At 43.1% G+C, this 25,976-nt stretch overlaps 1 protein-coding gene across 2 annotated transcripts in view; it reads left to right on the forward strand.

Annotated features, from left to right (window-relative positions):
• Window positions 1-22: 22 nt before the first annotated feature.
• Window positions 23-25,976, forward strand: part of ADCY9 (adenylate cyclase 9) — an 88,016-nt gene continuing 62,062 nt past the window's right edge. For both annotated transcript variants that reach the window (XM_068206560.1, XM_068206561.1), the window contains exon 1: window positions 23-2,101. In XM_068206560.1, coding sequence (XP_068062661.1) covers window positions 403-2,101 — 1,699 coding nt within the window. In that variant the 5' untranslated portion in view covers window positions 23-402. The remainder of the gene's footprint in view (window positions 2,102-25,976) is intronic.

Consider the following 25,976-nt stretch of genomic DNA (forward strand, 5'->3'; position numbering starts at 1 on the left):
GGGAGGCGGCCCCTCGTCGGCAGTCGTGCGGGGAAGGAAGCGGCGGGCAGCAGCAGCCGACATGGAGGAGCGGTCCCCTCCCGGCGGGGGCCCGGCGTCCCCCCCGCGGGGCTGAGCCAGCGGCCTGCCCACCCCGCGCCTCGGGAGGGCTGCGGGGGAGCGGGGCCAGCGGCGGGCGGCGGCAGCCCCGGCCCGGCTCGGCCCAGGCGAGGGGACTATGCGGGGCTGCCCCGGCGCGCAGTGTGCGGAGCCCGGCGAGCGGCCGATCGCCGCGGCGCTGCCCGGCCGCCCCTACGCGGCGGGGATCGGAGGAGACTAGAGACGACTCTGCGAGGAGCCCGGTGGCTTCGGCAACCCCAGAGACCCAAGTCCGGCGCGGGCTCTTGAGGAGGAATTGACAACATGGCTTCCCCACCGCACCAGCAGCTGCTGCATCACCACAGCACCGAGGTGAGCTGCGACTCCAGCGGGGACAGCAACAGCGTGACGGTGAAAATCAACCCCAAGCAGCACCAGGGCTGCACCTCTTCCAAGCACTGCAAGTACAGCATCTCCTCCAGCTGCAGCTCGGGGGAGTCGGGGGGCGCCCGCCGAGCCGGCGGAGCGAGCGGCAGTGGCTCCGGCCTCCGCCGGCAGAAGAAGCTGCCGCAGCTCTTCGAGAGGGCCTCTTCCAAGTGGTGGAACCCCAAGTTCGACTCCAACAACCTGGAGGAGGCTTGCATGGAGAGATGCTTCCCGCAGACCCAGCGCAGGTTTCGTTATGCCCTCTTCTACATTGGCGTGGCCTGTCTGCTCTGGGGCATCTACTTCGGCATACACATGAGAGAGAAACAGATTGTTTTCATGGTGCCGGCTCTGTGCTTCCTCCTGGTATGTGTAGCTTTTTTTGTGTTCACTTTCACTAAGACTTATGCCCGCCATTACGTATGGACTTCGCTGATACTCACCCTCCTGGTGTTTGCTCTGACCCTCGCTCCTCAGTTCCAGGCTCTGAAGCCTGTCTCAGGAAGTGGTGACATGTCCAACCGGACTCCCCCGGCAGATCCCACAGACACTTGTCTTTCTCAAGTGGGCAGTTTTTCTATGTGTATTGAAGTGCTCTTGTTGCTTTACACAGTGATGCACTTACCCCTGTATTTAAGCTTGTTTCTGGGACTGTCGTACTCGGTCCTCTTCGAGACCTTTGGTTATCACTTCCGTGATGAGAACTGTTTCACACCTCTGGGAGCTGGTGCAGTTTACTGGGAGCTGTTGAGTAAAGCCTTCCTGCACATCTGCATCCATGCCATCGGTATTCATTTATTTATCATGTCCGAAGTCAGATCAAGAAGCACATTCCTGAAAGTGGGGCAATCCATCATGCATGGAAAAGACTTGGAAGTGGAAAAAGCCCTGAAAGAGAGGATGATTCATTCTGTTATGCCAAGAATAATAGCCGATGACTTAATGAAGCAGGGGGATGATGAAAGTGAAAACTCCATCAAACGTCATTCCACCTCAAGCCCCAAAAACAGGAAGAAGAAGCCCTCCATACAGAAAACCCCCATAATATTCCGTCCTTTTAAAATGCAGCAGATAGAGCAAGTGAGCATTTTGTTTGCAGATATTGTTGGCTTCACGAAAATGAGTGCCAACAAATCAGCCCATGCCCTGGTGGGACTCCTGAATGACCTCTTTGGACGCTTTGACCGTCTGTGTGAGGACACTAAATGTGAGAAGATCAGCACTTTGGGAGACTGTTACTACTGCGTGGCCGGCTGCCCTGAGCCCCGGGCAGATCATGCCTACTGCTGCATCGAGATGGGCTTGGGGATGATCAAAGCCATCGAGCAGTTCTGCCAGGAAAAGAAAGAAATGGTGAACATGAGAGTCGGTGTTCACACCGGGACAGTCCTGTGTGGCATTTTAGGCATGAGGAGGTTCAAGTTCGATGTGTGGTCCAATGATGTCAATTTGGCCAATCTGATGGAGCAGCTTGGGGTGGCTGGGAAGGTCCATATTTCGGAAGCTACTGCCAAATATTTGGATGATCGTTATGAAATGGAGGATGGAAAGGTGGTTGAGCGCGTCGGTCAGAGCGTGGTAGCCGACCAGTTAAAAGGTAGGTGCTTTTATTTTGTGCTTGCTTTTCTTTTGTGAGGAAACAGAGTTGCCCAGTGCCTGCTCTGTGCTTGCTGACTGTGTTTTACATTTAACTCAGCATGCTGATGATCACAAACACCGGGGGAATTACAGGATAAAAGATGCCACGGAGATGAGCGTGAAGGATCATCTGTGGTAGTCAACATAGGCTTTAAAACTCAGTGCTCCTTCTGAGAGTATTGCCTTGTAGGGAGGAGAAGGTTCATGTGTTTGCTGTCTGCAAGAGGTTTTTGTTTTACTGTTGTGTGTCATCCTTTAATTCGGTAAGTAAACTTGGTAATTGACTTCATGTGCCATACAGAGAGCATATGTGTTTTGCAAAATTATGTATATCTGCGAAAAGGTTTTTTTGGCACCAGGACAGTTGGGACTGAGAAGGCATTTGGGAAAAATGACAGCTGGATTCACAGAAAGAAATGAGCACTGTAGATTTGGCAGTTTGATATGGCAAGTTGTTGCAGTTTGGAGTTAGGCTGGAAAAAGTTACTCAGGTGGCTCAGTGAGCTGGCAGATGCTCTCATTTCTGCAGCTCGAGGGATCTGGGGATGAAATGGCAAATTTGCCTTTTGGAGAAGAAAAGGACGGATCCTTCAGTTCCCCTTGGTTAAGAGTCTGATTTTTATTTTTTCTACAATGTTCATTTTCAAGTGAAACTCCTGGCTGCTTTCTAGCAGCACTTAGAGGCACGTGCAGGAGGATTGTACGAGCTGAGGATTTAATTGTCTCTTTTGTCAAAGCTGTGTCTCTTCAGTGCCGTGCCTTTGTCTCACAGAGAGATTGTTGCCTGCAGTGCTTGTAGTCCAAGGTGGGGAGCAGATGGATCTAAATGGGAGTGGAATATGTAACAAACCCTGTTATGGTCTGTGAGTTTATTTGATCTGCTTATAAAAGTACCCATTTTGATGAAGTAAGCTGGAAAACTGAGTGGAAGAACCCGAAGGAGTCATAAACTGGCATTGTGATGGAGGAAGGAGATATTTGTGGCAACAAACACAAAAGGAGGCCAGGATGGTGGTAGAAAGGTCAGTGAGTAAGGACGTGGGGAGAGCACTGCAGAGCAGTGGTGGCAGTGGCAGCTGCTTGCCCCTGGCAGGTGCTTGTTTTGATGTGACACAAAAACTTATTTTTGGTGAGCGAGCTGTCCGCATGCATACGGCAGCGGGGCTGCAGCGCGAGCCTTACAGCAAGCAACGACATCGGCAGTGACATTGGTGCCTGGGAGCCACAGGGCTGAAGCAGATGTGTGTTCCTGGGCTTTGGCTTTCTGGTTAGCTTCTAAAAATACAAATTCAGTTAATTTCTTCGGAAAGTGTTGACACTGATGTATTTCAGTGGGAGTGTGCTTTCAAGAAAACAGCACCAGACGTAACCTTGTTGTTACTCTAAGAGGAATTTTGCTGTTCTAATGGAAATAAATTGAACAGGTTGTAGAAAAAACATCCCTGTGATATTTCCCCTTTCCATATACCTTCACAGCCAAATGCTGTGTGAAGGCTGTGTTGTAGCAACAAATAAAATTTAGTATTTTTACCGCATTTATAGCTATTCTCAATATTAATCCCAAACTGACATGAACTTAGCTGTGGAGACTGATGGTACTGCTCCTAAATATTCTTATTTATTTGTTTCTGTTTTCTAGGAGATCACAAGAGCACTGTGTAGAGCAATTATGCCACATGCCAGCAGTGGGTTTTTCATGGTCTTTCTCAGACTTCTGTTCTGTCCTTGGTTGCCATTTATCATGAGAGGGCAGAGGCTGCTCTGCCTCCTCAGTACAGAGGTTTGGATTTTACAGCTCTGAATGCCTTTCACAGCTCCTGTTTCAGCCAGGGTACTACAGATGGACAAACTGACATGCAGTCTAGATAAGATGAAATTTGCTTTGTGAGCTGACATTTAATGGTCTCTTCTTACTCTGAAATGTAGCTACAAAAGCAGCTGGAGCATGTGGTAAGAATTACTTTAACAAGGAATATGGGTTGGGCTTTGCTTTTTCCCCATTTCCCTTCTGTATTTTTTGTAGAACTGCAATCAGCTGCCATTTCTTACCAATGTCTTATGCAGTTCTAGAAATCAGAGGCTGTGTGTACCTCTAAGCCAAGCAGAGCTTTGCCATGACTCCCCTTAGCCACAGGTTTGTAGCACACTTACTCTGTTCCCTCCCTTTGCACAGGCCCTCAGGGGACGTGGTAGTTAGTGGGTGCTTCAGAGCTGCCCGTTTTTTCCTGTTTCCTCAGAACTTTGTTCTGCAGCCAGATTACTCAGCTTATAGGTAAATGCCATCAGGGGAAAAAATACATCAAAGCCCATGATAAAAGCAATCAAACAGCAGTGCCACGGGCTAGTGTGTAGGATCTGCTGCAGGGGAGGGTTTTTTTTAAGGGAGCAGCTCTGAGATTTAATAAGGGAAACTGAGATTTCGCCTCTTAATTAATTGATCTCTGCCAAGCACCTGCTCAGTTCTGTGAATGGAGGTGCTATTAGGAAGCTTTGCTTTACTGATTTCCCTGAGAATCTGTTGATAGTAGCGATAGAGGAGAGGAAGTTTGTAGTGGTTGTTTAATTATCTCATACCCTGCACTCTCTTCAAGTATAAAAGTGCTGTACAGATAGCAGACATAAGCTTTGTTTCCCTACCAGTACTTCAATTCTCAGCTTCCTTTAAACCTTTGATATCTTAATTATATCCTATTTTTTATGCTGTATGTCTAGTATATTATCTCTTAATTGTCTGAGCTGCAGCAGTTGTAGCTATCTTTGAGGCTGAGTCAACAGGAGCAAGTAAACTCTTCAAAGAGCAAAAGTAGGAGGTGCTGAGCACATGATGTCCACGTTCTGCACACTTCAGGACTTCTACCCAACACTGCTCCTGGAGCAGGTCTTGGAACAAAAGCACCTCTGTGGCTGGAGCACGTCAGGCGTGCTCCTGGAGCCAGTCCTTTGGCTCGGTTCACCCCGAAGGAATCCAGGTACAGCTCTCCAGCGTGTACCAAAGCAGCGTGTGGAGGAGTCATTTGGGCAAACTGCTTCAAAACCCTGCTCCCCATTCCACTTGAAATCCTCAGGTTCATATACCCCAGGTTGTCCTAGTGCTGCTCTTCCTGTTTTTTGGAGATGAGGCAAAACTAAAATTCTTTCTGTTGTATGGTTCAGTGGAATCAGGATGGGAGTATCTTTTCTTCCTCCTTTGCTTCCTTGGCTCCTTAGTGCAAGCAGTGCGGCCCTTGTGTGTTCCCTCCAGTTTCTGACTTTGGAATTAAATAGATGGTGTCTAGAAGAAACCAACAAGGAGAGCTTGCCAGTGATACCTTGCAAAAAAATTTTGCCTGTTTCTGACTGCTCTATGTTTTAGGGTTCCTTAGACCCCTGTTTTCACAGTACCCGCTCCCCTTGGATGTGAAGGGAGCGCAGGAGAGCAGTGTTGCAATGAATTTTTGAAGTCCCAGATAAACCCCAGCCATCAGTTCAAGTATATCTTCCATAATAATTTTCCTGTAGGATTTGAGACAATTCACTTTTTCTGTTTTCTTGCAGAGCTTCCTAGCAAATAAATTTATTGAAGATTATAAGATACTGAGAGTCACATAACACAGGTTAATGTGTTCCTTTTGAGCTCTGGAGGCAGAGATCTCTTGGGATATAAAAAGTTCTGCTTATGGAAATATTTTTGTTTTGCTCTGTTCTTCTTGGTTGTTTGCATTTCTCTTTCTTGTTGCTTGGGAGGTCACAATATTGCTATTTACCAGCCAGCAACTCTTCCAGAAATACCAGGGTCACCGGCATCTTGTTTTTTGAGTGCTCAAAATAAGCATGTTGGGGCAAGAATGCTTTCTCTGTGTTTATAGGGCATAGCACAGCAGAACCAAGATTTCATTTGGGACCTCTCTGTGTGCACTGATACCCAAAATAATTCCCAAACTTTCTGCAGCCAAGCATCTCCTTGTTAAGTTTGCCTCAAGGAATGGCTTTATTGCTGTCTTCCTGTTAGAAGCTCTTGATAATACAGCCACACTTTTCTCTGATTTTGCCTCTTATTTCATCATGGACAAAATGCTGAGGGATTCTTGTGCTCTCTGTCACCTGGCTGAACCAGGGCTGGTGGCACAGGGAAGGTTGGCTTTCACAGCACTTAGTGCAGGAGCATCCACCAGTTCACCTGTGGCCAGCAGTGGCTGTTCCTGAGAAAGCTTTTCAAAGATCTCCAGCTGATGTGCTGCTTTCACTGTTCTCTGTGTTTCTTTTAATATTTACTAATAATTTTAAATGTTTCTTTAGTAATAAGTAAATTGGTTATAAAAATCACCGTTTTGCTCAGTGGCGAAACCTTTTAGTCCGTGAATAGCCTGGCTCTTTTGAGGGTGGCATCCTGTGAGCCAGGGGATGCTTTTCCCATGGCACATGAGCTGCAGCTCTGCTTGGTGACTTGATACTCCACTGCTGAGGTTTGGGTTGCAGGGAACACGGCACAGGTGTTCCTGAAAGACAAAAATCGTGAGTCAGGTTGTGAAGAGATAAATCATTGACTTTTTCTTCCCTTCCTCCCCTCTGCAGCCAGTCAGGGGAGAGCACTGGAGTCTGCCCTGCCTGCCCTGACTCCCTGTCCTTTACCAGCACTGTGCACAGAGGACCTGTGGCTGTCATGTGCTTCTGGAAGTTCAGAGGTAGATGAAAGATCAGATGAAAGTTTTCCTTGGCTTTTTGAGCCCAGCCTGCTGGGCACAGTGTAAATCTAGAAGGCTTGTGCTTGTGCCAGCAGGATGGCTCGCTCTGCAGACAGCTCTGAGGATTCAGCTTTGCTCTGGGGCTAAGGGCAGCTTTAGTCTTTAACAGGTGAGGGTTTTGGAGTCAACAAGGGGATTAAGGTGCTTGTCTTGTGTCTTGCCAGCTGCTGTACAGGTCTTTCCATTCAACTTCTGGTTTCATCATGTTCCATACAAGTAAGTCTTGGATACAGGCATTTTATATTTATTGAACTGGCTTGTGACACACTGATTCTGACTTTCATGTGTTCTGATGATCAGGCAAAAATAGACAGAACAAAGGTCCATTTTTAAAAAAACTGGTAATTAAGTAAACATGTGTATGTATTTCCACTTACCCACAAACAGAATTTTGAGTGCTGATCGTGATAGAAAGTTGTAGTGACCAGTCAATTTATCAGTTTTACGTAATATGACCTTTTAACTGTTGTTGAGGTAGTGGTTCATGATTTTATGGGTGACAGCAAAAATAAAATATCATACACAGGTTCACTCCTGTATTTCAAAAATGGGAAGTGTTCAGTGACAGATAAAGAATAATAATTAGAGGTAATTTGCACAAAGGCATATTGCCAGGGAGAAGCAAATTCTACATTGATTTAACATTTTGACATGATCTGTAATTTTACCATGTAATAGCATAAAGAAAAGGAGGTAAATAGTGACTACAGTTGCTCAACCTGGTTCTTGTCAAGTCTTCACTCCATGAAGATGTCTTTCACAGCTATGAAAAAAAGAAAGAACTCAGTAGGAAAACCTAGTGATTACTGAGCTTTCCAAATATGACTTGATGAAATGACATAAGTTTTTGTCTAAGTAAGCCTGAGTTTGTGTGTAAGTACTGCTCAGATTGCTGCCAGACCTGGACAGGAAGGTCACAATTTCTCCAAATTTTGTGGAAGATTTTTTTGAGTTGCTCATAGTTTTATTTGTGCAAAACCATGTAGAAAAAGCTCTCCATTAAAAATACTCACACTTCAGCTGTTTTTATTATTTAAGGGAAATTTAGATGTTGGCATTTGAGGTTTTGAGTTTTGATAACTGGTTTACAGGCTAATTTCACTGGACACAGTGATAAATAATTTATAAGCATAGTTAGAACTCATGTAAGGTTCTTCACTTTGAAGGGGATGGAGCCTAACCATACACTTTGTTTAACAGTGTGGGCTCTGGTTTCAATTTCTCATGTCCTGACACTAGTTAATAAATAAGGCAATGCAGTACTGAGGGTCTGGTTCTCAAGTGTTGCCACTCTGCCTGTTTAAGCCCTTTAGCCCTGAACACTGTGGGGTGAAGGAACAGTTTCAACAGACCTTAAAACGTTTACATCCTGCAGGAACTCAAGTGAGCATGGCCACAGTGGAGCTTCATTCCAGCACATGGAAAAGGTGAGGGCTGAAATCTCAGGTCCTGTGATACTGGAGGGGCACCATGGCTTCTGCTGCATTCTTGATCATCATCTGCAAGAGTCTTTGACCTGTATTTCTGTCTTTGGCTACTCCAAATCTGGGTGCATGATGTACACAGGTACCCTACCAATTGCAAATCTGAGCTTCCTTCTCCTGTATACATCAAAAAATCTGAAGAGGTAGGGAACTGTTTAAATGCGAGAGATCGCCTTCTTTAAATAAAAGCCTTGACACGGTGCTTTTTGGGGAAAAAGATTGATGGAAAAGACAAAACAAAGTCAAAGGCATATAATTTATATTCATCTTCTGTCGTGAGGAGGATGCATTATTTGAATGGGTTGTTTAAAACTCTTTTTGCAGTTATTTCACAATATGTACTTCCCTTCTGCTGGTAGGCAAAGAATATAAGAATTTACATTCACCACTTTTAAAGTACTATTTCACTGGATTTCAATTTGCTGTAGATTGTCCTGGAATATTATTAAAATGAGGAAATTAGAATTATTTCCTACTGTCTACAGTTTGTGTGTAAGCTCTCTCTCTTGATCCTGAATCACAAGCTCAGTCCATCCATCCTGGCTCTGTAAGGAGAGACAGCCATTCCTCTTTCCGTTACAGCTGACACTTGAAAATTCTCGGCTATTTTTAGATGATTCTCAATCTCATTTCTGTCCTTTGAAAAGAAAGGAAAAAAAATTCCTAGCCTTTAAATTTTTAACTTCCAGTGGGAGTTGCTTTTGCAGAGAAGCCAGCTAGTCAATATAGCCTCATTAACACATTTTAACAGGTTCTGTTATATAAGTTTGCATTATTGTGATGGCTCTTTCATAGGTTTGGAGGGAATTGTTAGAACTCAGTTTAAAGAGAATCCATGCAGGGTTTGAAAGTGTAGCTGCTTCCTTCCAAGTAATAATTTGTGAAAATATAAAGTGGCAGTTGGAAAAGAAGCCTAAATCGGGGATGTACCGTGGAATTACAGCTCGTTCTTTCCTCAGAGGTCGTGTTTGGGCACGGCTTCTGTCTTAGGCAGCAGCACAGATTTGGCTGGTGAGGTTGTTCTGGGAAGGCATTTGTCAGTATTGGACTACCCCAGAAATCTTTACTGTCCTTTCAAGCCAAATTGTTTTCACCAAATTAATATTCTCTTTCATTTGCCCCCCCCCCCCCCCCCCCCAAATGTTTTAACCTTGAGCAATAAGCCTACTTTGAGGGATTGGTATTTTTTCATGGTTCTGAAATTTCTTTGTGGAGGAACAACATGTTCTAGATGTATTTCTTCGGCTAGCATCCCTCAGGATCAAAATCTCCCTCTCAACTGCCTGTAAATTTTTTGAGTTTGTATTTGCTACAGTAACTTACTGGGGAATTCTTGGCAAACCATCTAAATAACGATTATATTGCAAGTCTTTATTTCACTGATAGCACTTAATGTTCCTCTTGTTGCACGTCTAAAACTGTTGCCTTCAACTTGACTTGATAAATTTAGAATTCACGTTGCTGTCATAAAATAGCATTACTTATAAAATCTCCAAAATTGGCACAGTCCAGAAGAACTGGCTGAATAAAGTCCACTAGCTTGGTGATGGGATCTTTCCTTCTGCCTGCCTGCTTAACGTGTATGGGAACATGCAAACAAAGGAAAAGTAACATCTTGATCATCTGCTCATGAAAGAGCAGTTGGCTTCCTTTTGGTTTGTTTTTTTTTTTTTTTTTTTCCTTCAGCTGAAGTCAACTCGAATCTGCTCGTGTGGATGTCGTCACAGGCTGGAATTCCCGGAGCGCCTGCTGGGTACATGATTCCATAAAGCAGAGGTCCTGCCACTGCAATGGGGACAAAGGGGCTGTGCAGAAAAGAGCCCAAAAGCATCCAAATCCAGCTGTCTCTGTTTATAAAGACTTAATTTCCTGCTAGTGTTACTAATTTTTAGGCCTTGATGGGAATGCCTTCAAAACAGAGGGGGAAAAGTGGAAAGCAAAACTAACTGATAAACCATACCATTGATATTAACAATTATTTCTATGTTTGAAGGGACAGAATGGTTGTAGTTTGACTGCGTTTAACTGCACAATAAGCTAAAAAAACACTTAAAAACCCTCAAGAAAACCCACCTCATAAAAAAAGTAGCGTCTATATTGAAATAGAACATGCTATGAAACATTGACACAGACCACAGGAAAGGTATGAAAACTTCTTCTGATATTGAATGCTTAATTCTTTAAGTTCATTAGATAAATGAGAATGCTTGAGTCAGAAATGGGATCTTTTTGGTTTTTAAATGTGCAGCTTTGTTGTTTGACTCAGATGCATGGGCCTGAGAGATAGAGAAGAAGTTAATTTTTGGTTGTTTGAAGTTAATTTTTGGTTGTGCTGTTTTCAGAAGACCTCCCTGGGAAGCTTTTTCCTAGGTGTTTCCAGTAGTTCTTGGAATCAAATTCTTGCCTACTTTAACTCGTGTTTAGTGGACATTTGAAGTGTGTCCTGTAGGTACTGAGTGTCTCTAACCTCTGACCGACTTGGACGAGCGACCAGCAGATAAATCTTCTGGAATTGCTCAGGGCCTGACAGGAGCGGTGCTACAGGCAGGATGTAATGAGGAAATGTTCCTCTATAAGGCATTATTTGCAAAGAGACCAGGTACAACATCAGCTCCAAATTTCCTTTGTTTAGACAGCATGATGCTTGGGAAGAGCTCTTTTCCAGCAGGTCTGAGCTCGGCCTGTGCTAAGAGAAGTGGCCACATGCTTCCAGGGCAGGGATGGAGACCCTGTGGTGTCACACACAGTGACTGTGCACCAGCAGATAACCAGGCTTTGATCCAAGGCTTTTCCAGCTTTCCCCATCTGTTTCCAGATTTTAATACTTGGCTTTTATTTGGAGTGGGTCCAGAGGAGGCCACTAAGATGATTAGAGGAATGAAGCACCTCTCCTATGAGGAAATGCTGAGGGAATGGGGAATGTTCAGCCTGAGAAGAGAAGGCTTTGGGGTGACCTAGTTGTGGCTTTCCAGTTCCTGAAGGGAGCTGACAAGAAACATGAAGAGAGATTATTTACAAGGGTCTGGAGGGACAGGACAAGGGGCAATGGCTTCCTGTTGCTGGAGGGCAGGGTTAATTGGGATATTGGGAAGGAATTGTTCCCTGGCAGGGTGGGCAGGCCCTGGCACAGGGTGCCCAGAGCAGCTGTGGCTGCCCCTGGATCCCTGGCAGTGCCCAAGGCCAGGATGGACACTGGGGTTTGGAGCAGCCTGGGACAGTGGAAGGTGTCCCTACCATGGCAGGGGGTGGCACTGCTATAAGGTCCCTTCCAACCTAAGCCATTCCATAATTCTGGGGAGTTGTTTGCATCTGTCTGACTCCCTGTTTGGGTCTGACCTTGCTACTAAGATCCATGTTATGAAAGAGATTCTCTCTCATGCACATATAAGTTACTAATGAGACATTATAAGTAGTGTTTAATGTTTTATTTGCTGCTTGGCAATTTGGCATCATCTAGAAGCAGAGAGTGTTCTTAAAAATACCACGTGAGAATGAGAAAATTTATTATAAGTTGTTTCATAATTCCAATAAACTGTTTAAGAGAAACATACACACCCCGTGCCTCACCCGAGGTTCTGGAATCCTTAATGATCAGCAACTACACTTTTCTGCTGAGAATGTTAAAGTAACATAAACATCTTTGGCTGTGAAACATTGCTGCTGCTGGAAATTTCTGTGGATACAGAAATAAACAAAAGGTCTCTTAGTCTTCACTGAAGTTGCGTTTTCTTACCTGTGTCAGATGCTTTAATTTGATATTTGATGATAATTTTCCACAAATAAGTCCAGAAATCTTACATAAAGCTGTTGAGTTCATAGAGTTGTGGAATGGTTTGGGTTGGAAAGGACCTCGAAGTTCATCTAGTTCTGCTTCCCTACCTTGGGCAGGGACACCTTCCACTATCCCAGGTTGCTCCAAGCCCCATCCAACCTGGCCTTGGACACTTCCAGGGGTCCAGGGGCAGCCAGAGCTTCTCTGACACCCTGTGCCAGGGCCTCCCCATCCTCACAGGGAAGAATTTCTTCTCAGTATCCCATCTGTCCCTGCCCTCTGGCAGTGGGAAGCCATTCCCCCTTCTCCTGTCACTCCATACTCCCTCTTTCCCCATGTATATGTGTATATATAGCATTTCAGTAACTGTGTGCACCCTTAGAATGTTTTTTCTATGAAAATGATCCGAGTTGTTGCTGTAGTCTGTTATTGCTCCAGAATCAGATGCTTGAACCGTGTTTAGTCAGCTTGGAAAATGTGTTTAATTCTTGTAGCATGAATGGCTGCATGTTCATGAACTGAGTGACACTTCTTACTAAAAGTTTTGCTTGGCTCTATTTAACAGGGAGCATCATAGAACTTACCTGTTGGCAGCAGAAGGTGGGAGCTTCAGCACATCAAGAATGCCATTTTTTAAGTGTGAGTGCACAGGATCCTGACAGGAAGGTGCTGGTTTCTGAGCCCTGATGAAGCACTGGGATGATCCTTTTGCTTTGTTGCTTATCCCTGCTCAGAGATAGAGGCAGTTTGGCCGTGGCTGTTTGCTGATCAGGAGTCAGGAATGATTTTGTGTCCATAATCGGTACTGAAAGTGAATCAGACCATACGGGAGGCATTTTTATCAGGCACAGTGTTTTCTGTGTGTTCTAAAAAATGCGTGCGTGATGTGGCTATATTTAAAATTGAGTACATCTGTTATGCATTTAATTCTTTCCAAGATTTCAGGAGGTGACAAAGTTGGAATTTGTCTTAAAATTCAGATTAAAATTTTGTTTTTCCAAGTTAGGAGATTTGCCTGCTCGGCTTCAATCCTCACCAGTGCTTCTTTGAAGCAGTATATTTGCAGAGCACTTACAGAAACTGTATTAGTTATGTATTTTGGGATTTAGGTTGTGATGGGAGTTATATGATCCTAATATCAGCCATAGCCAAGCGTGCAGCCAAGAGGGTCATAAATTACTGTGAGTTGTGCTGCTGCTGTAATGGAGTGGGATTGTGCTGACGGGGCGTTATTTGTCTACCTCATTTGGAGCAAAGGATTTGTTAATTCTTGTGCTGCTTAGTAAGTGCAGGAGTTGGACCATGTCCCACCAGTGTTTGGGGCAGCTTTTGAAACACCAAATCCTCCGAATTCAAAAGGCACTTGTTGAAGTTTACAGTTAGAATTGTGACACTTCAGAGAGGAGCGGGTTGGTTTTAACAGCAGAATTATTGATTTGTGGAAATAATGTGATTGTGTGTTAAATGTCATCTTTGGGATGTTATGGTAACACAACAGCCTGTGTGAGGGAAATACATAACACAATTCAGGAACTGCATCTAATATACATTGAGCATGCCTATAGCTTGTCTAAAACAGCTTTAAATGTAGCCTATGACTCATTGATATAAGTAAAGCAAAATGTTGCTCCAAAAGTCTTTGCTGCTGTATTTAGGTGATCCAGTATAAAATCAGAGAATCACAGCATGGCTTGGGTTCAAAGGGACCTTTAAGCTCATCCAGCTCCACCTCCCTGCCATGGGCAGGGACCCCTTCCACTGTTCAGGGTGCTCCAAGACCCATCCCAGCCTGGCCTTGGACACTTCCAGGGATCCAGGGGCATCCACAGCTTCTCTGGGCAACAAACACAAAGAGTTACACATAAACACAGATTTTTGGGGTCGGAAGAAGGATGGCCTGCAGTATTTATGTGCCCTTCCAATGCATATATAAAATTACAGCCCTGCTGTAATGACTATTAGAGGACAATCTTATGGAGAGTGAGGCAGTGAAGTGTAGCTGGTGTTAGATGTCATTGAAAGGCTTCACCCTTGGAACTTTATTTGTAAACTGAGGCACCTCTCAGGCAAGGAGCAGCACTGAACTAATGAAGCCTGTGCTGCTGCCTGGGCTCCTCAGGTGCTGAGGAGCCAGTGGGGCTGAGCCCCAGTGAGCTTTGTGTTCACACAATGACAGCAGAAAGACCCCAGTAACCCACTCCACGTGTGCTGTCCTGCTCCATACAGCTGAGAGGCTGTGCATTGTCAAGGAAGGAAGGAAGGTGAGGCAGCCTGAATTCATGGCTGGGCCACAATCCAGTAAATCCAGCAAGGATCCCATCCCTGTGCTGGAGCTGCTCATGGCTCTGTTAGAACCTTGCAGGACAAAGAAATGGTTCTCATTTTCTGAGCTGTTTCTTTTCCTGATGTGACTTTGCCCTGTCTCCTAAATTGAAGGAAATCTTACTTTACTTTCAAGAAAGCCTAAAATAAATGTTTTGATTTATCTGCATTTGGATATTTCTATATTAACATATTGCTGAACCATTGTAAATGGAGATGAAATTTTGCTCTTTAGTATTTACTCTTTCCTTTGTCAGGGGATAAGAATCTCCCACATTGGCACAGTACAGGCACTGGAAAGATCACCAGGTACTTGGTAGTAATTGGTGTAGATTAATGGTGTGTTACTTGTGCATAGATATTGCAGTAAAGGAGGTTGGATCAGGTGCCTGGTTTGAAAACTCTATAGAGTCTTCTAATTTTCCTAATGAATAAACTCCTCATCAGTGGTGTGGAGCCCGTTCCTAAAACCAACCCCCTTGTCCAGACATTTGACTGTCTGAATGTATCTGTCTGTATTTTTGGCCATGTCCATTCAATAACCTGACAGAGGAGATGGGTCCTCGATCCGTCTCCACTTCAAGCTCTTGTTGGGTGTCTCGGGCTGTTTTGTGATGTTCTGCTTGCTCTTACACACTTCTAGAAAACCATGCTTCAGTTTCCTGGTCCATGAAGTGTAATTGCTGCCAGCGTGAGGAATTTTTAATCTGACACCACACTCATCCCGAAGATGTGGCGATGAAGTGTTGCCTTGCTTGGGATTTTTACTGTACATTCTGTTGTGGGAATCCTAAACCCAGGTTTAAATCCCAAGCAGTCGTACCTGTGTTCACTTCTAAACTGTGCCTGTGCTTCATGAGCAGCACGACGTGCTGGTCTGTGCTGAGGCAGGGACATGAGCTCATTTATTCATAAGAAACTGGGCTAATGTTTTAGTGACAGTGGTTCCCAAAATGCTGTATTTGAAGTTTGTCCAGAAATCCAGGTGCTTGTTACTGGAGCACAGTTAAATAGACTAAATAGTGAATAGTGAGTAGCTAAAATTAGAATTACTGTTCCATGGGACAGAGGGTGTCTCACTCTTTTTATTTTCTCATATCACATCCTGCACATTTTTGGCCAACTGCATTTTTGTTCACACCTTGAAGGGGGAATAATGGGGAGAATTGTACTTTGTGGCAGTATAAATCTTTGATAAAATAATTGGAGGTGTTAAAAAGTCAAATCTGCATTTGGATATTAGAATGAAAAGAGATGGGGGACTGTGGGCATACCAGGCACTGTCATTCCAAAAATGGGATAAAGGATTGCAGGTTCAGCCCAGCAGCATTTGAAATTATTTTTTTTTTTGTAATTTGTTTGTTTGTCTGTTTAAAAACAAAGCAGTTAATGACTACTCTTTCTTTTGCAGTGTCACAGTGGCTCTAGAAGACAGACGGGTTTTAAATGACACTTTTTTGGGAGGAAGGAAATGATTCTTTAATGGTCTAAAGTTTTCTGATGCTACTTTGCATCTGGGGCAATTCCTGCTGTTTCCTGAACCAAAATTTAACTTTTTGGATGTTGGAGATAGAAAGAGCATACTGCAGCAGCAACAGTATATCCAAGATTATTTTTGTTATTTTATATTCCCCAAAGAAAATTCCAGGACCTTTAAAATGTGGAGGAGCCTCCACCTGTGCCAGATGTGGAAGTGACTGATTCAGTAAATAGATCCAGCTAATAATTTTGTTTTGGATACAGGGACTTATTTAACACAACTGTTTGTGTGAGTACTTCTGTTGTCAACGCATCTCCATGTGTGGAGAAAATGGGAGTTTTTGAACTATCAGTGTACGTTGTACAAAAAAGTTCACATGTTTTTAGCTGCTGTTTTATCAGCCAAGACAGTGGAGAGCGAATGTAGATAAACCATGAAAATCTGAGAGGTCATCACTGAAGGGACATTAACAGCACAGGCAGTAAGTTCTTGAGTTTCTTCATGTTTGACTTTAAAATATACTGTTATGAGATTTGTAGCTTTAATTGCTTAATTTTAAAATATATTGCCCTTTTTGATTTTAATTTTTTTTTAAAAATCTACTTAATTAAGATGTTCATTGGTGAAAAAATTGTTTTAAAAGAATCTAAGTGAAAGGTAGATTAACAACTGATTTTTGGCCGAGTGGGGGATGATTAATTCCCATGGTCTCCTGAGCATTGAGACCATGGTGCTTCTCTATGTCTGTTTCCTGAGCTCTCCCTCCATGAAGGCTGGGCCTTCCTTCTGGATGCTCTTCCATGTTCTTGATTGTAGATTTTAGGGGCCACACAGGAGTTGAATTTTCTCTGTGAAGCACAACCCATGATAACTCATGTGCTCTAAAGAAAGGTCGTATTTGCTGGTAGATCATTCTTCCTCCTCCCAAAAAAACCTGACAGCTGTTTTAAGAAGTTATTTTCAGGCTGGAACGTGAAACTTGGAAGAGAACCAGACTCCTTTATAAACAAACTTTGCAGTCCTTGTCCTCCACATAAAAAGTACTCCGTATTTTTAAGTTTCATGTAGTTGGTCGTATGTTAGTTCTCTCATTTATTCCCTCTTTTTATTTACTTCAGTGTTCTGTAGTATTTGCCAATAATTCAAAAGCATAAACGAGTGGAGGTACTGGTGGATTTCATGGTGGGAGTTGTAATAGTGTTGCCAATGCAATTTGCTGATATGAAATAGGAAAGGTGGGATTTGCAGATATTAGTACTATTATTGGTTCTAGCCATAGAACTGAAGAGCAAAACTGACCTCTGAGCAATATCTCACATATTTTGGTGCAAGTTTCCAAGGTCCAATAGCACTGTGGCAGCTTTTCTCAAAATATTGTGGCTTTTAAAGATAATTTTTAAGTGTTTGTTTTCATTGTTCTCTTGCAACTGAAGATAATCCCTGTAGGCATTATGACTGCAAAATATGTTAATGGGATGGAAGCTGTTAAGGGAAAATACTTATTCCTAAATTTTCTTTTGTATTTTTAATTACCCATTAGATTGTATCTTCTGAGAAGTAAATTAGAGAGGAATTTCGTGATGGGATTTGGAAAAACTGGAAGGCAGTGGGGAAGTGAAAGCCAAAGGCATGGTGGGTTACAATGTGAGAGAAGAGATTATAAGAAGTGGAAATCTGCAGGAAAGTAATCTGAAGCACTTTTGGGGAGGTGTTTTCTGTTTAGTCCTTAAATTTCAGAAGTTGTTTCAATAGTAGAAGAAACATCCATTAAAGAGGTGTGCACCAAATGGAGAGAGCCTGTAAGAGGGCAGTTGGGATGGGTGGATGGATGGATGGATGGATGGATGGATGGATGGATGTCTAGAAAAGAGCAAGGAACTGAATTCCTGCAGTCTGGAGGAAAAAGCTGCAAATGGGAGAGGTGGCCACAATCTCCAGACAAGGAAAAGGTCACTTATGGAGGGGAAGGAGCTGGAGCTGGAAGCCCTGTGCTTAAACTGCTGCAAGAGCACTGCTGTGTGTGGGAACACCAACACCTCCAGCAGGGGTTCAGGGTTTGGGCTGTGGCCTTGGGGCAGGTGAGGCCTGGAGTGGTGAGAAGGTAACTCAGCACCTCCCAGGAGACATTGGAGCAGCCATGGATTATAGGGATGGATTGCTGCAGTGCCACTGGGAATAACCACACAGTGTTTCTGTAAGAGGCCATTGCAAGAATTTTAATCCTCTTTCTGAATAATTTGAATAATTTGGCATAGAGCTGTTGCTGATTTACTGAGGTTGTTGTTTTGGGGTTTTTTATGTGTTGTGAAGTGTCTGGCTTGTCCAGGACACAGAGTGAAAGAGAATTGCTCCACTCAAAGTAGGTAGAGATGATCTTTGCTGTCATCAAAAGCCACATGGAGCAGCAATGTATTGCTGGAGCTGTGCCTCTCCTCACTCCTGGGATGGAGGTGGCCCATCCCAGGGCTGTGTTGCCCGAGGAGCTCAGGGGTGCACAGATCCAGGTTTGCCAGCACAGTGCGAGCTGCATGTTGATATCGTGGTACCCGTTTCTGGAAGGGAAATGTGCTGTGGAACAGATACTTGTTGCCCTACCCCTGATGACATCTGGCTGAGCAGAGCAAGGGGCTTCAGAGAGTTACAGTCTCCTTTTTCTTCTTTTCTATTTTAGTATTCAATCAGTCTCTACTTTTCATTACCAAAGTTTTTCCTATTGGTAGAAATCCAACACCCAAAGATACTAATTTTTGTCTCTATATGCACATGTGTAAGTATATAAATAAATCCATTGATTCATTTAGTTCAGAACTGAAAAAAGCACATTGCAAAGGAACATTTGGGGGTTGTTTTGCTTCTGATGTGAAAACCTTTGGATGCTGCAGCCTTTCCAAATGCCAAGCCAGAAGCTCGATGTCTCTTTCCATCCTTGGTGCTGGTGCTGCAGGAGCAGCCCATGTCCCTGCAGGTGGATGTGACAGCCCAGGGCAGCAGCGCCTGTGCGGGAGCAAATCTGCCTGTTGTGTCTTCTCTTTCCATGTTTATTCTTGGCCAGCTGAATCCAATCCCAGTGCACTGAGCCAGGTTTGCAGAGCTGCAGATCCCTGCTCTGAAGGTGCTTTTCTTGTGGGTACACTTGTGTGATAAGTTTTTGTGATTACACGTGTTTTTGTTGTTGGAATTTATTCTGCCCTGCTCTGCAGTTCTTGCATTTCCAAGTTCATTTAACTGGAAACTTCACTCACACTGTCTAAACTTACAAAAGCAAACCAGATGTAGCTATCTGGAAAAGTTTTTGTGTGAGCCGTTCTTTCTGTATATTTTCCAAAATTATGTTGCAAATGGTCAGATGAAAATGAAAAATAGATGAATTGGGGTGAAAATATGAGCCACAGTAGGAAAAGATCCATTTCCTCCATGTGCAAACAAGAGCACTTGTGTATTCTAAGACATTCTCGAATATTTTCTCTTTTGTTTTAATTTTTCCTTATCTACGTGTACAATTATATAGGGTTATCAATAAGTGGGTAAATATCAAAGAATAAGAAAATAAATTGGATTTTTTCATTGAGACTAAGTTGGCAAGTGATGGAAGCAGTGTGTGTGTGTCTGTGAGTGTTCTCTGAGGCTGCTGCACCCTAATGGTTTGTTGGTAATATTTCAGACTTAAAGCCTCTCTCAGGCATGAGGGCAGCCATCAAATCATTAATTTAATATGGTGTTAGCAGCTCTCTCCTTGCAGTTATCTACAGGGAGACTAAATAAAAATACCTTAAAAAACCCATGTGACTAAGATCAAAATATCCTTAGGGGAGGAGCACTTCAAGGGCTGTTTTTAGGTACCGAAAACTTGAGACTGTCTTCCCTCTCCCTCCCGCACAGATTGGGGTTTTGTGGTGCCTTTTCTTGGTGGTTTTATTTGTTTTTTTGTTGTTTTAGGAATTTTTTTCAAATGAATTCTGTTTCTTTTCTTAGTTGGGAAAATTGTTGCCTTAAAGTACTAATTTTTAAGGGTCTCAGCCAGTTTTAAGGAATTGTATTTTTTAGATTAATTTTTATCAAGGTTTTTACATAAGGATTTCTTTGCATCTATTTTATTAATTTTTATACCTCTTTAATTTCCCTGTTAAATTGCACAGGGCCATGTTTATTATGAAGGGCTGCCAGTGTATGTTTGTATCCAGTTTCCTCAATAATTTGTTCTCTCTCCGAGTTTGAAACTTGAATCTTTTATTTGGTTTTGTTCAAGTCTGATGTAACAGTGCCAGATCTAATTATTTAAATTTCCCATTATAACCTTCTTACAATTTAAACAGTTTCTACAACACTGAACTTTCACAAGCCCCGAGTTTCTCCAGGCTATGCCTTGCCTTTTATTTGCAATTTAAAATTACAGAGGGAGTTGTGTCCCTAACTCATTTTCATCTCTCCATCTACAGGTTGTGGAAACTGAGTTTTAAACTTGGACTTGGGAAGAAAAGCAAAGTATAAATGTATTTCACTCATTTGAAGCCCTTGGTATGATACAGCACATTCCCAAGAAACAATGGGGAGAACTGGTGGTCTGTTTCTCCAGTCTCCCACTCCCATGGGACCAAAGTAATTGGAATAGAACTGAGATTTACTCCAAAAATCTAAATCCCTCCTTCTCACAGAATCATGGAATCACAGACTGGTTTGGGTTGGAGGGACCTTAAAACTCATCCAGTCCCACCCCCTGCCATGGGCAGGGACACCTTCCACTGTCCCAGGTTGCTCCAAGCCCTGTCCAACCTGACCTTGGACACTGCCAGGGATCCAGGGGCAGCCACAGCTGCTCTGGGCACCCTGTGGTGCTTTTGATGGAAAGGAGACAAGTTTTTTAATTTCTCCATTCAGTTTCCAAGCTCAGTTTTTTCAGAATTGCTGGAGTTGCACATTGTTTGCTGGAGAAGCAGAGAAGCCCAACCAGGCTGAGGCTCAGGCAGTGGCCAGGATGCGTTTCCCTGCAGGATTTTCCATCACAGGAGGTTTTGTGTTTCCTGACAACCTTTGCAGTTTTCCCATGCCTGTAAAGCTTGTGCAAATAACTGACCAGCAAAGCTCTATCCCTACAACTCAGCCTCCAGGCTTGGCATTAATGCTCCTCAGGCTGTATCCCTCCATTCCTGCTGCTCACTTGCACTCTGGTTTTCCCCCTTTCTTTGCTGGTTCTCCCCTCTCTTCTCTTTTATTCAAGTAAGGAAACCACATGGGAAAGTGCATTCAGTTTAAGAGGCTGGTTCTTCTCTACTCGTGCAGTCGTTGTGAAGGCTGCTTGGATTTGCCTTCATCAAAATGTCAATTTTGCTTGTTTTAGAAAAGATCAGAAGTTAGATGAGGATTTTTAAGTAGAGAAGGCAATTATGCTTTGCTGTTTGTAATATGATGCAGTGTTCAGCCCTAATTACTTGGGCTTCCACTTTCCATGTAGATTAGAACTGTTGAATTTCCAATTACCCTTTGGAAAATTTGTTTTATCTTCCTCATAGAAATGTTTTTCTTCCATGCCTCCAGCATCTTACTTTTCCCATTGCCCATTCCTTCCTTCCAGTCTTTCCTTCCAGGTTTCCACTCTGAGATTAAAGCCATGAAAAAGGGCTGGTTCAGTTTGGTTTCAGGGCTGGTTTGATACAAGTGAGGGGTGAAGAGTTGAAGCAAATGGAATAAATGGAGGAATGGGAGTAAGCAGCCAGGGAGGCTGGTTGGGATCCTGCTCAGCAGATCTGCTCCTGGACAGGTGTTCCTTGTCTATCTGCAGCTCATCTGCTACAGGGCTTTCCCACTTCCTCTGCTCTCTTGCTTTCTTCCTTGCAGATGTTCCAGCTGAAGTGCCCATGAGTTCAGAATTCCCAAGGAAACGGCCAAAAACTTGATTGGAAACGGTCACAGTCATCCTTTAATTTTATACAGGCTGTGACATGGGACATTGTGCAATCTCGGTGTTGATGAATTGGTGGTGAAATTCCAGGCCATTTGTTCTTCAAAATCCATTTTAGCTGGTTTTAATGGCACAAAAATTTAAATATTCAGATGGAAAAGTGGCAGAGCAGCCGAGCCTGTCTTGTTTCCTTTGCAGGAGAGGAGCCCAGATCCGGTGGACTAGGAAGTGCCCATAAATGGTGGTCAGTCCAAGTCATTTGCTTAAACTCTGGGTTTATGGGACCTAAAATAGACCAAAAGGGAAAGTAAATAATACAATATCCTCTCCGGAGTGTTTCTTCTGCACTTGAAAATAAGTGAGTGCTAGAAGGGAACCATCAGGGTGACTCTGGGAAGACCAGCTGGACCAGGGATGGCAGTGCTGCTGGATGAAGCATGGCGTGCTTGCCCACTGCCCACTCCAGACCACAGCCACCAACTCTGGGCTGTAAAAGGAAACTACTTTTCTTGTCAAAATACAGCTGCCCAGCCCATTTGCTTTCTGGGAAAAATGTCCAGTAACTGCTGGTACAGCTCTACCTAGAAACACTTATTTACTCTGAACTCATGGGCTTTTCAGAGCCCTTGTGGCAGGGGAATAACATAATGCTGCCAGCTGATGAATGGTCTCCATGTAGCAATGGAAAGCCTGGACAGAGTTTAAAGTTCAAAACAGTTTGCTTTTTTTGAAAAGTTTGGTTTTTTTAAATCAGAACAAATAATGTGAAGTACCTAATTACTTGCAGAGATCGTGCATCTCTGCATGAAATTAATTTTTGCATAAAAAGTAGCAAATATGTTTTGCCTCATCATTTAATTTCTTACTTCATAATACTTTTCCTCATTGCTCTGATAGTTTTAAATTTCTATAAGCTCTTTAAATGATGCAAGAAAGTGCTCTGCTGGCACAACATGTAAACTAAGTGAGTGGAAAAGTAAATATTTAAGGCTGACATATTGAAGTATAAATAGCGGTTACTGTGTGTAATGTTTCAATTGTAAAACTATTTCTAGGACTCTATTAGTGTGCACCATTGCTTGTTAAAATGGGAATGTTTTCTAAAAGCTGCATTTCTGTTTTGGAAAGTAGATCCCAAAGTGGTCACAAGTGCATCTCTGACATGGATCCCTTACGTGTTTGTCACTCGGCCCTGGAGAAAATCTGAGCAGCACAAATTGATGGGCTGTGAAGTTTACCATTCTCAGACGTTTATCCATATATTCCAGCCTTGATTTGGTGCTGTCCAGTGAAAAAATGAGGAATATAGTTGGGTAATGGGAGCTGGCTTTGTCAAATGCCAGTGTTGAGTTATTTGAAGCCCAGGGTTTCCTCCTGGCTCCAGCACGAGCAGCATTCCCTAGGGAGCTCCTTGGGATGTGTGCTGCCCCTCAGAGATACTGGAGTTAACTTCTCTCAGATGTCTCACTCGACAAGTGGAGTTTGGTTCTTCTTTTCTTTGGAACTTGATCTTTAGCATTTGTGTTTTGCAAGAGCACGGTATTTATCCTACCTTGTGTCTTGGAGTACCTTATCCCACGGCCTCAGGCAAGGGACTCTTCTCTAGAATTCCCATTCTTGCGGATTTAGGGAAGAGCCCAGTGGTGTTTTAGCTCAGTTCTGTTCAGCAGTAAAGAACGACTCTCCTGTCCGTTCTCCACGTCAGGAGGGCTGGGTGGCTTCCACATGGGCACAGAAAGGCAGGCTTTTAGTGCTGTGACATTGCACAAGAGCTGTAAACTACTCAGAGCTAAAGTTTAGCTCAGGCTGAGCTAACCTGACATTTGAACTTAATGTTTAACATGTTTTGCTGTAGTAGAAATAATATTGTAGTAAGGCATTCCTCTCTTGAGAAGTTATTATGGTAACAGGTATCAGTGATCCTGCTGGTAACTGTATCAGCTGATATTTTGTAAGAAAAACAGGCTTTTACCAAAAGTTTTCTGGAAGAGAATAAAGTGAGTGATCTTCTAAATTTCAGCTTTTCCAGCTCTTAAAATAATGAGTCTGAAATGCAAAAAATCAGTCTTGGATTGCCCTGTAGGATGTGAAGACACTGGAGCCTTTCAGGGTATCCCTTTTCTGAAATGTAGTTTGCTTGGGCCAGGTTAATAACCACTTTGTCAGTGGTTCTAAATCTCATTATCATGGCCCCATAGACACCTCTGCTGTCTTTGTCAGCTCGTGCTTTCTTTTGTTGGTTTTTATTTAACTTATTGGTTTTTGTAATTTATGTGAAACATGCTTATACATTTAGCAATAAAGAGTTGTTCTTGCATTCCCATACCCCTTCTCAGGGTGATACAAATTTTGTTATTACCTCAATAGAAATAATTCATTTAGTAAGTTATTCCTTTATGTATTAGTTTCAAATCTAATATATAATTATACAATAGTGTTAATCAAAATCAAGAATATTGTCCCAAGTACTCTAAAAATGAAACAAAAAACTCTTCATCCCTGTGAATTCTGGTTTCAATAAACAAGATAGAGAGATACAGCCCACAGGAGAAATGAATATTATTCAGGATAGGAATATACGTAAATATTTTCTTTCAAAATGAGGTTTTAGAGAGTACTATTTAATGTCCCATCTTAGATACTTAAAAGTCTAAAAGCTTTGTTCAGAATGATCAAATGTGCTGTGCTGATGATGCAATACAGATAATTCAGAAGCTGTTCAGCACTTAACAAAAGGCCAATCTTGCCAACTTTCCTCTTAGATTTGTTCTTTCCTCCATTTGATCGGCTGCATTTCTTGCAGCCTACTGCTACTTTTCCATCTCCCTAATTCCATAATTTATTTGCTCTCTCTGACATTCCAGAATCAGCATTTGGGAGCTATGGAAGAGCAAGGCTGCCCTGCAGCTGTTGTGCAGCAGGGATACCCAGGGATCATCATCCTAGAATCACAGAATCAGCAAAGGTTGGGTTGGAAGGGACCTCGGAGCTCATCTCATTCCACCCCTTCCACTGTCCCAGGCTGCTCCAAGCCCCGTCCAGCCTGGCCTTGGGCACTGCCAGGGATCCAGGGGCAGCCACAGCTGCTCTGGGCACCCTGTGCCAGGGCCTGCCCACCCTGCCAGGGAACAATTCCTTCCCAATATCCCATCCATCCCTGCCCTCTGGCAGTGGGAAGCCATTCTCCTTGTCTGTCACTCCAGGTCCTTGTCCAGTCTCTCTCATCTTCCTTGCAGGTTCCCTTCAGGACCTGGAAGGGGCACTTACATCACTCAGGAGCCTTCTCTTCTCCAGACTGAGCAATTCCAGTTCTCTCAGCTTTCTGCTTCTCTTAGCCCACCACAAGGCTCACCACAGGCACTTCTTACCTTCTATTTTTTTATAATGGTGCTTTTTAAAATCTCTTATACAGACTCACTTGCTGTGTTTTAAGCATATTCACATACTTTAGTCCACGTGGCTGTTTGGAAACAAACTACTCAAATTCATTTAGGTAGTAACTGTAAGCAGCTCATTTAAATCCCATTTCACATTTTATCACAGTTTGTAAATCCATCACTAATTGATTAGAAATATTCTTCAGGTATTCTGGATATGGTACAGTCAGGTACTTAGGGTGTTTGCTTTAGGTTTATTCCCTTTTTAGTGCTAAAAAATTTAGATTTTTTTTCTCCTCATACTGCCCATCATCTAAGTGTTTGAATGCTGGAGGTGAGAGTTTTCCAGTAGATCTTCTCTAATTTCAGAGCTCAGGAAGGACCAGCTCACTTCCTGAGGTAGGGATCACTGATTTGATCTGTAAATCATACATATTTCTGCCTTTAGCAGCATTAGCTCCAGAACATTTGTATAATTTATAAAGCTTTAATCCCAACATGTTGTACAGGTTGTACATAGTTGATTCTTATCGCACAATGTTATCTTGAGCAAATATTTAATTTCTTTAATTTCCCCAGAAACGCAAAGTGCTAATTTACGATGCAGTTGCATTCAGGTTGAATCTTAATTTCATGTGTGTATCACTTAACAGATGCTCTGGGGAGTAAAGATTCCTATAATTAGGTTTGACATATGTTTTCATGCGAGGTGAAATAGTTTGCATGCTTCTAGAATAAATATTGACTGGAGCCCGGATTTATAATCCCAGTAAACAATTGGA

The sequence above is a fragment of the Anomalospiza imberbis genome, chromosome 16 (genome assembly GCF_031753505.1).
Source record: "Anomalospiza imberbis isolate Cuckoo-Finch-1a 21T00152 chromosome 16, ASM3175350v1, whole genome shotgun sequence".
Lineage (NCBI taxonomy): Eukaryota > Metazoa > Chordata > Aves > Passeriformes > Viduidae > Anomalospiza > Anomalospiza imberbis.